Raw genomic sequence first — 11043 nt, 5'->3', positions numbered from 1 at the left:
GATATCTTTATTTATGATAAAGATACTCTTGATATGGAAAATCTTATCATATCTTAAGATTTAAGGAAAAAATAATAGGAGAATATCTTATAAATTATCTTTTGGAATATTCTATATATTTTTTTTTTTTTTTTGCAAAAAATTTATCATTTCATTCAAATTATGAAAGAAATTACAAGAGATTTTTGCAAAGACTATCCACTATACAACAAGATCATAAACTAGCAGCTAGAATCGAGTATTGCTTATGACTAGTCCACATTAGAAGTCGAGTAGAAACAAGAAATTTAACCCTGCTAACAATTTCAGTAACTGCAGCCTTTCTTCCTCTAAAAAGACGAGTATTTCGCTCATTCCAGATTTGATAAACAACAGCTGCCAATGAAGTACAATACCAGGCCATCCTCCAATTGTGTGTACTGCCAAAATTTGCGTGTTCAAGTTCAGTCAGTAAACAAGAACCAGCACGGTGCATACCCATCCATTGTAGAAGCTGATGCCAGACATCCTTAGAAAATGAACAATTAAAGAACAAGTGAGCATGATCCTCAAGGGCAATTTCACAGAGGGAACATCGATTAACCACATAAAACCCTCTACTCTGCAGATTGTCCACTGTTGCCAATTTCTGTTGAGCTGCCGAAGAGCAAATAATCTTGTGACTTGGAACAAGACGAGGATGAGACAGAGCTGCAGTCCAAGGACCAGCTAAGACAGCACCTCTCAAATAGCTATAGGCTGCAGTAACTTTGAATTTACCATGAGAGTACCAGCTGTTAATCAGAGAAGAAGCAGTAGTAATGCTACCTGCTAGAGCAACTAGCCTGTCTCGTACAGCCAAGATTCCTTTAAGACTAGAGGAAAAACTGTCCTGGGATTGAACAAACCAGATAGATTGATGCTGCAAAATATAAGTCTGATGCCAGGAAACCCAACTCCCCTCAAGTAGTATGAGCCAGCAGATAAATCCATCTACACTGCAGAGCATCATTCCAAGTGGAGAGGTCTTTAATATTGAAACCTCCTGTATCCCATGGCAAACATATATCCTTCCATTTCTTAAACACCATTCTTCTACCATCAGGCAGTATTCCCCAAAAAAAGTCCTTACAAAGCTTATTGATTCTTCGCAGAACCTCCTGAGGTAAAAGAGTACAAGAACACCAAAACGTTTCCATGCCAAAAATGATAGAATTGATTAACTGCACCCTACCAGCATAGGTAAGGAAGTTAGAGGACCAATGTTGGATAGAATGCTTAATCTTGAGAATTAGGGAATCAAACATTGCCATTGAAATTCTAGAAGTGGACAAGGGGACTCCTAAGTATCTGAAAGGGAACTGACCATCAGAGAAACCAGTTGCTGCGAGCATAGCCTCCTTAACATCAGGATGCACCCCTCCAAAATACATGTTGGTTTTCTCAATGTTAGCATGAAGCCCAAAAAGCTCAGCAAAAAAACTCAGAGTACTCTTAACTGCTGCAACAGAGGGGACATCTCCCCTAACAAAGATCATCAAGTCATCAGCAAAGACCAAGTGATTAAGTTTAAGCCTAGAGCACTTAGGATGATAAGAGACAAGGGGTTGATCACAAAGAGTCCTGAGACATCTTGACAAAACTTCCATACTAAGCACAAACAAGTAAGGGGAAAGGGGATCACCCTGCCTAATGCCACTTTTCCCTTGAAAAAACCCAGAGAGCTCTCCATTTATTTTTAAAGAGTACCAAGGAGTTTGAATGCAGCCAAGCACCCAGTCAATGAATTGCTGAGGGAAACCCAAACCAGAAAGCATATTAGCAATAAAAGACCATTGGAGGGAATCAAAGGCCTTCCTAATGTCCACCTTGATCATGCAGTGAGGGGAAATATTAGCCCTATTGTAACCTTTGACCAAAGTTTGAGATAGCATAATGTTCTCAAAAATGCTTCTACCTTTAATAAAGTCTGCTTGTTCAGCACCAACAATGGAAGGAAGAATACTTTGAAGCCTGTTAGCAAGTATCTTACTAACTGTCTTATAGAAAACAGTGCAGCAAGATATAGGCCTATAATCAGTGACAACATTAGGTATGGCCTTCTTAGGGATTAGAGAAATAACAGTTGAGTTAGCCTGCTTAGACATCCTGCCAGAAGAAAAAAACTGGTTCACAGCTTTGCAAAAATCCTTGGCAATAATGTTCCAGGCATATTTAAAGAACCCAGCTGAGAAACCATCAATTCCAGGACTATTATTAGAGTCCATACTAAAGAGTGCATCTCTCATTTCAGCAGGAGAGATCTCCCTAACCAAGGAGTGACTATCTGCAGAATTAACCACAACTCCAGAAGAGATAAAATCAGTATCTAAGGGGATGGTAGTAGAGCTGTGCCCCAGCAGGTCCTCGTAATACTGATTAAAAGCAGCACTAACAGAAGAAAAACCCATATGAAGCTTGCCATGGTGATCATGAATGCCACCAATAACCTGCTGATGAGTTCTCTCAGAAATCTTTGCAAAAAAATATTTAGAACTACAATCAGAGTCCTGGATATCCCTAATTTTTGCTCTTTGAGAAAGGATTGAGAGCTCATGTTCTTTAAGCTTGGTATACTCAGCAATTAAGAGCCTTTCCTCCTGAATAAGACTATCAGAGTAAGGATTTGAAACAAGAGTGTGTTGACACTCCACCAAAGCATCTTTAGCAGACTGAACTCTTTGAGATATATTACTGAAATGCTGCTTATGAAAGTGGGTAAGAGCATGCTTGACACTTTTTAACTTCTGAAAAAAACAGTACATAGGACTTCCCTGCAAAGGAGTTTCCCAAGCTACCTTTACAGTTTTTAAATAATCAGGATGCCCAGCCCAACTATTGAGAAAACTAAACCTCTTAGCAACCTTTTTATCATAAGAAACATGGACTAAAACAGGAGAGTGGTCAGATATACCAGGCTCCTGGAAATGACCAAAAGCATTGGGGAAGGAAGAAATGAAGCCAGGATTTGCTAGGACCCTGTCCAGTTTAGACCAAACCCTAGTCCCAGAATCCTGCTTATTAGTCCATGTCATATCAACCCCAGTGAAAGTGAGATCATCAAGATTACAGGAAGCAAGACAATCATTGAAATCAAGCATATCCTGAAGTACAGGAGGAGTGTTACTTAATTTCTCAGAAGGAGTTCTCACCATATTAAAATCACCAAGCACCAACCAAGGTTCTGCAGTGGAACCAGCAACAAGACTAGACCATAGCCTATGCCTATCCAGAGGATCATTACACCCATAGACAATGCTCAAATGGAAAGTAGAGCAAGACTCATGATGGTTCACCTTAAAGTGAATAATCGATCGAAGAACAAAGATATTACTAAGCATAGTAACAAAGATACTAGGGTTAAAAAAACCCAAATTCTCCCATTATAATGGTGAGAATAATTGCAAACCATATGCCAATTACTAAACTTCTTTTTAATGATTTTAGAAGCTTTATGCTCCTTAACCCTGGTTTCTAAGAGAGCCATAATATCAAGCTTATTGACCACTAAGTAATCTTTAACTTCACTATGTTTTAAAGGACAGTTGAACCCTCTTATATTCCAGGAAACTATCTTCATTTTGATTTATCAGGAGGGACAACAATCTTACCATCCAACACAGCACATCCTGAGTGCAACTCAGAAGAAGGATCAGAAGAGGAAGGCATTCCTACTGGAGATCTCTGACCTAGCAAAGAGCATCCTGAGTCTACATTCTCCAGAGTTGATGCCATACCAATTTTGACCCCTTCAGAAGTAGCACCTAGTACCAAATCAGTCTCAGTAATAATCTCAACAGCCTCTAGTATCTCTCCTGGTTCCAAAACCTAATACTTATTAGCAAGAGGAACTGAACCATTCAGAAAAGAAGAGATTTCTGCAATTTCCTGCAAATCCTCTTCAGGAACTTCAGTAAAAGTACCATCAAGGAAAGGGTCAGCATCATAAGACTGTGTAACCTCATTCAGCTGCTCCTCAACCACAATGGGATCATTCTCAGGTGGAGCAGTAGCCAACACAGGCTTTGTGCTTTTAGAAGCAGTCTCAGAAGGTTTATTCCACTTACAAGTAGCAATTTTATGCCCCAGTTTGCCACAACCAGTACAGTAAAAAGGTACCCACTCATACACCACTTTCTGGGAAATTTGTCCCAAAAAAGGAGTATTAATGACAACAGTGTCTACAAACTCACTGGAGACATCAATTTTCACCAGAACACGAGCAAATGAAAGCTTTTCCTTATTAGTAGTTGCAGGGTCCGCAAAAAGAGGCTTTCCTATCTTACTAGCAATCTTACTAAGAACAATTTCAGACCACAAGTAAGGATCCGGACACTGAAAAGGATCCAAACGAAACTTTGCAACCCCTTCCATATCACCGGAAAAATTAGGAGTCCATTGTTTAAGAATCAGAGAATTCCCACCTACCATCCAAGGTCCTAGCCTCAGAACTTTGTTCATATCCTCCAAAGAAGAGAATCTGAAAGAAAACCACCCTTTTTTGTAATATTGAACTACAAGATTAGCAATTTTTGCCCAATGTTTCGAGACAAAATCCTGGACAACTTTTAGAGTAGGTTTTGCCCCAATTATGTGACCCATTAAAGTGAATTCCCAAATCTTAAGCTCTTCCACAAAATCAGTTTCATCAATCTCAATTTCTGAAGCAACAACACTATTTTGACAGAAATGTAAGCTCATCCCCAAATTCTGCGGAGCTTTAACCACATGAGACCAAGTTTTTGCAGAATTTTTACCCCCTACATCAGAAACAACTGAACCAGACTTCAAAGAAGCAGGCGGAATCACAGAATTAACCACTATAGGACTTAGACTCGCTGAATTTTCAAATATCGTAGATGGGACAACAGTCGTAGGATCACCCGAAGATGAACTAGGGTTTGTCGCAATTACAGTAGTTGACAAAGGAACAGCATTAACAGAAGGAAGCTTAGATGAACTAGGAGAAGAACGATTTATACCAGCTGCTTTAATGGCAGAGGAGATCAAATCGTTTACTGTCCCCAATTCCATGGGAGCTTGGAAATCCACCATAGAATCTTCATTATTGACAACAAGAGATTTATCAGATGGAATCGGAACTTTAGTAGTACTAGTACTAGCAGTAGATTGAATCCGCGCTATGCTACCTCGAGTTCGCGCCATGGATTATCCGTGGAAGAACAGAGCAGCAAAGAGAATCATGAAAAAATGGTGTTTTTTCGAGAAAAAGAGAGAAAGTTTGTTAAAGAGAGAGAAAGTTTGTTAAAGAGAGAGAAAGTTATAATTACGTTTTTCAAGAAATATTCTATATTATCTCTTATGGTTTTAAGGAAATAAATAACAAAGATATGACTGTATGCATATCTTATATTTCGGCCATTAGGGTTTCTTGTGAAACCGTGTGCCATGCTCCTTCCTTCCCTATAAATACTTTGCCTTTGCAACATTTAAAAGTAAGACCTTCAAGCATAAAATAATTTTATTTTTAAAAGCAAAAACCGTGTATTTCAAACAAGAAAACCGTTTTGCAATTTTCGAAAAAAGGTCGTGTGTTTATAAACTTGTGCATTCGTTCTTTAGTTATCGTTATAAGATAATAGTGCTTAATTGATTTCTTACTCGTTCATTAACGTGTACTTTTAGTAGAATCAATAGTGCTTTCTTATTATCGTAAGTTAGTCACTCGAGTATTTAACGGTACTCACTTGAGTAACAACTAAGGTTAGTTGTACGAGTTGGGTTAGTAAATTTGTAATCCGTAGAAAGGTACTAAATTTATTAATCGAGAATAGTGGACGTAGGTTTCAATTTGTGAAACTGAACCACTTCAAAAACTGTGCGTCTCTCTGTTTCGTTCGTTTATTTATTTCGTTCTTGTTCGTTAATTAGTTAATTAGTTAAAGTTTAATCAATAAACTTTAAATAATTAGTTATACATACACAAAAGAAAAAGTAGGTAAAAGTTTTTAATCCTCAATTCACCCTCCCTCTTAAGTATTTCGGATCGATAGACTCTTCAATTATCATGTTTGTATGAACTTAATTTTATTTTCCGCATACTTTGTCTTGTTGTAGGTTTTATTGAACCAACGTTTTAAACTTTTAAGAGTTTCAAAAATTTCCTAAAATTCCGCATTTTCTTATTGTACTTTCTTAGCGATTTTGCGGGGGTTCACATTTGGTATAAGAGCCTATGTTGCTCCCGACGCACACACGCGTACCCCAAATTTAAATTTGAACTTGACCTTGAATAATTGATGAAAGATGGGTAGAAATAAGGACCTAAGTTGGTAGTCACTTTGTGTATGCTTCGTGGTAGGTTCTAACATGTTTGATGATTGTCAATAAATGATTTTTGTACCCTTGGATCAATAACCGTGAGCTTACCTATGTGATGATTAAGACTTGGTGCCTATTGCCGAAAATTTAAGATTTGTTCAACCTTTGAAGAATGCTTCTACTTCCTCGAAGATATTCTTAGTCCTTGTGTACATTGCCTTGTTCTTTTACTTCTTGATGCTATTTCCCTTCTAAACTCTCTTTCGCTTTACCTTGGAAACCAGTTTGGTACCCACCTGACCTATCCTCCATTTCTTGTTTCTCCTCCCATAACACCTTGTATATGGATTCCTTTCTCTTGAAGAATGTTTCTACCGTCCCGAAGATTCCTTCCTCTCTTAGAGTACCTTGTCTTATCCTTTTATCCTTGTGCTCCTTTACCTTCCGCAACTCTTCTCTCATATCTTGGAAGTTGCCTTTGTACCTTTTATTCTTATAAGACCCCTCTTGGACACCTTCACCCTTGTCTTATGGAATGTTAACCTTGGTTGAAAAATTTGACTTTTTAGGAGATTGTTTGTGGTTGACCCATAACCCTGGTTTTGAGAGGTTGTGGTGTTAGAAAGGCTTAGGTAGTGTGGTGAGACATACCTTGGTGATTCTTATACCTAGTTTCTTGATATAAAGTGAGTATAATTGATTGGTGGGATTTTGTGTGTTAAGTGTGAGTTGCCTATGTTGCTAAGATTATGGAACTTGACTTTTTTTTAATCGTATTTGGGATTTGAAAGCTTAGTAGGTTGAGCGTTGCTACTTTGGGAGTACACATGTGGTGAAGTTTATGATGTGAGTCCGGAAAGAGATACCTTTAGAATGTTGATAACCATACATAGATTGGTGTTACCTTTTCACGATTGTTGGGTATGAGTATAACTTTGTTAGTAGTTTTGATCTTGTTTTGTGGAAGTCGTTGTGGATGTTCAATGATTGGGAGTTGTTGAATCACAAGTTTAGTGAAGTACTTTGTTTCATGGAGTAGCTTAGATGTAAAGTGGTGGAAGTTATCTTGAGGAATCCTTGGGGGTAATGTGGTTGTGAGATTGATTTTATTAGGAAGTTTTAGGAACCGTTTAGGATGATGTTGTTATTTGAGATTTGAGTATCTGGCGTTTCCTTGTTGTATAATTTCCCTTTTTCTTTGACCATAAGCGTTACCGTTCATACCTCTCTTCCTCGCTTCATCGTGCTCCCCCTTTAAGTTTGATGTGGGTAACTTATAAAAACTCTAGCTTTGACATCCTTGTTGACCTTACTTCAACTCTTACCCCTAGGAAGTTCGTCATAGCTCTTTTTTTGGTTACGTTTAGATCCTCTTAGCGTACTTTGTATTTATGACGTCTAAGTTACTTTTTATTTCGTACAATTTCTAAACATTTCAAGCTACCATTTTGGTTTGTTGTTAAAAAAAATTATGTTACTTTTACAAAACTTTACCTATTTTAAAGGTTTGAAAATGAAAGTACGATTTAGTTCCCTTTTTGTTCTTTGAGTATAGACTTCTTTATCATTATTTTTGATTGCTACACCCGAGTTGCTTTTAATTTTGCTCAATTTCTAACTGACTCTGATTCATTTATGATTCTTTGTCAAAGTTTAATGTTATATTTTCAAGAATTTGACTCTTTTTTAGTTTAAAAGTGAATCTTTTAATTTTCATTTGGCTTTTGCAAAAGAAAATTTGAGTGGATTATCATTTCGTTTAGTTTTAACGTTGATGGGATGTTAGGACTCGTTATTAAAGGCGTCTAATAACTTGTTCTACGCTTATCGACGAATGATTTTGTTTTAAACTTGTCTTTGACTTGGGAAGTTAGCGCTCTTGTGTGCACGACAAGAGCAATTTCGTTCCATGAAGGAGACTTATACTTTTGAAAACTCTCCATAAATGTTTATGGAAGTATTTTGATTTTGGATTTCTGCAAATGATTTGGTATTTAGCCTTGTCTTTGATTTGGAGTGTGATGTTCTTGAATGCGCAATGAGAACACTTCCGTTCCTTTGACGAGAATCTGGTACTGTTGGGGAATTCTACTTGAAACTTTTGAAGAAATTTTAATTCTTACAATGAGTAACCTTTTAATGTTTTGGTTGCCGATTTCAAAAAGCCCGGCTTTATCTTTATAACTTTTTATTTTCTACTTTCAAGTTTCGAGGACGAAACTTTTTAAAAGGTGGGGTGATTGTAACACCCGCGAATTTTCCATTTTGACATTTATAATTTAATTAACCATTCTATTACTTTATTTTATATTTTTTAAATTACTTAATTTAGTTAATTATATTTTTAAGCCTAATATTGATAAAATTTTATTTTTAAGGTTTAATTTATATAACGATAAAAATATTTAGTCGGACAGTAATATTAGTGATAATGATAATAATAGTTTCTGTCTTAAGTTATAGTAGACTTGAGACGTATTTCCGTCTAGTATAAGACCGTCACATTTCTCTTGTGAGGCTAGTTTAATCCGGACCAATCTTATGTCGACAACACACACACTCACTTTATACTCTACATTTAAAATAACCCTTTTGTTATTCTCTCACACTCACTCACCCGTCCCTATCCTCCCTCCTTTCTATTTCTATTTTTCGAAACAAAACACGATAATACACAGTATACAAACACAAAACATAAACTCCATTGTTATTCAACCTTCAACCTTAGATATCTCCTCCATTTCTCAATAGTTTCCTTTGATTTTTGCGCCATTAGCTTCCCCTTTCCGTCCTTCAACTTTCTAGGTAAGAAAGTCCCACCTTTGTGGAAGTTTGTTTCCGGCCATCTTACAAAAAGTTTCGATTTTTAGCTTAGACGACTCGTTTTTTTTGCTCCTAGGTGAAGGATTTGAAGACCCGAAGGAAGACTCGTGCTTTGTGGACCGTTTACTTGAACATTTAAGAGCTTTCGAGGTAACAGTGATAGTTACTCGACAAAAATGTCAAAATTCCGTCTTATTTGTTGGTTTACATGCCCTTGTGTGATAAAGTTTGGTTCTTTGTGCTTTTTTTTTTCATATAAATGGTTGAATGTGTCGGAATAATACCCGACTTGTGTGCTTACTTGAAGTGTTTTAATGCCATATGTTTACTTGATGAATTTCCATCACAATGTGCTCGTAAATTGGACTGGTTTTGCTATGCATCTCGGGACTGTTTTTGAATTTGCTTTACTTGTGAATATCCGTTTTAAACCCGTCTTAAATGTTGGCTTAGCATGGCTCAATTTTGGACTGTTTTATGCGTGAGAATGGAGTAGTTTGGGTCGTAATGATGGGTGTTTGGGACGGGTGTGTGAGGACCAAAGTTTGGGCTGTTTTAGAGTCGTGATGCTGGCTGGTTAGACAGTGGCATGACCTGTTTTGCAGGGTTGGTCACGGCTGAATGTATTGGGGGCCGTGTGGCCTGGGCAATGGCCTGCCTGGCCTGGGCAAGGGCTGGCTGGGCACGGGTTGTAGCCTGGCAGAGTGACCATGGCTGGCTAGTTGCTGCCTTGGTCATGGCTGGTTGTTTGAGATCGTGTAAGGGGCTGCTCAAACAGTCCTTTGAGTCGTGGTCATAGCTCGTTTGGCACAAATTTGGTTATTTGAAATATTTAAACTCCGTTTCGTGTTTTATATAACGTAATTCGTTAAATATGGTTCATTGATATACTTTTTTCTCATGATTTATATTTGTGGAATTCATTATTTAATTATTTCATTTATAAATGAAATGACGTGCTTTCATTTTAATACGTCCAATTTAATTATTTATGCTTTGTAAGCTATTAATTATCTTCCCGTCTCATGGATACATATGAAATCCCCGTGTTTACATGGTTGTCCATATGTATAAAGTGGGTTATTCCCTTGTGAGTATTATAATGTTTACGTCTTACTCATGCTTAGAATTTCCCGTCTAAATTTTGGATCCAATATGGGTGCTTGGGACGGGTTTATGAGAACCCAAATTTGGGCTTGTTTACATTTTATGCTATTAGGCCATATTGTGTTGTGTTTTGTAAAGTTGGGCTTGCTATGTTTATTTAGGTGGGCTTGTTATGTTTATTTAGTTGGGCTTGCTATGTTTTATTAGTTGGGCTTGTATGCCTCATGGTATTTGGCCAACCCAATATCATGGCTTAGACTTTTGATTGACCCATTTATCGTTAGTTACATTTCATCTCGTATTTTACATAACGTAAATTATTAATTACCGCTTGTTATATTTTATTTAACCGGCAAGTGTGGTTTATCTCTTTTCTTTTACGCCTTACTTGTGTTGTTCTGGCAAGTACGGGTTTAGCCTACTTGTGTTGTTCTGGCAAGTACGGTTTTGGCTACTTATGTCGTTCTGACAAGTACGATTTTGGTCACTTGTGCTGTTCTGGCAAGTGCGGTTTTGGCTACTTGTGCTATTCTGGCAAGTACGATTTTGGTCACTTGTGTTGTTACGACAAGTGCGGTTTTGGCTACTTGTGCAGTTCTGCAAGTACGGTTTTGGTCACTTGTGCTGTTCTGGCAAGTGAGTTTTATCTTAGTCTTTTCCGGGAAAAATTTAGTCTAAGAGTAGTAAGTGTCTTGCTTGGTTATGGTCATTGGCATATGTCTTTTTACACGAGAGTTTACGTCTTACGTGGTTGAATGTAAGAGTCTTGGTCCTATCGGATACTAGAGGTGAGATGAAAGCCTTCTAGTTGCG

At 37.4% G+C, this 11043-nt stretch overlaps 1 protein-coding gene across 1 annotated transcript; it reads right to left on the bottom strand.

Moving 5' to 3' along the window:
- Nucleotides 1-214: 214 nt before the first annotated feature.
- On the bottom strand, nucleotides 215-5184 carry LOC141617311 (uncharacterized). The gene is made up of 5 exons (XM_074434493.1): nucleotides 3876-5184; nucleotides 3630-3833; nucleotides 3428-3492; nucleotides 957-3314; nucleotides 215-871 (listed from the first exon to the last, which is right to left on the bottom strand). The coding sequence occupies exons 1-5, from the start codon at nucleotides 5182-5184 to the stop codon at nucleotides 215-217; spliced, it is 4593 nt and encodes a 1530-aa protein (XP_074290594.1).
- Between the last annotated feature and the right edge of the window lie 5859 nt (nucleotides 5185-11043).

Source organism: Silene latifolia, chromosome X, assembly GCF_048544455.1.
Source record: "Silene latifolia isolate original U9 population chromosome X, ASM4854445v1, whole genome shotgun sequence".
Lineage (NCBI taxonomy): Eukaryota > Viridiplantae > Streptophyta > Magnoliopsida > Caryophyllales > Caryophyllaceae > Silene > Silene latifolia.
The sequence above is the reverse complement of the archived record's forward strand: the minus strand, read 5'-3'. Positions and strand labels throughout refer to the sequence as shown.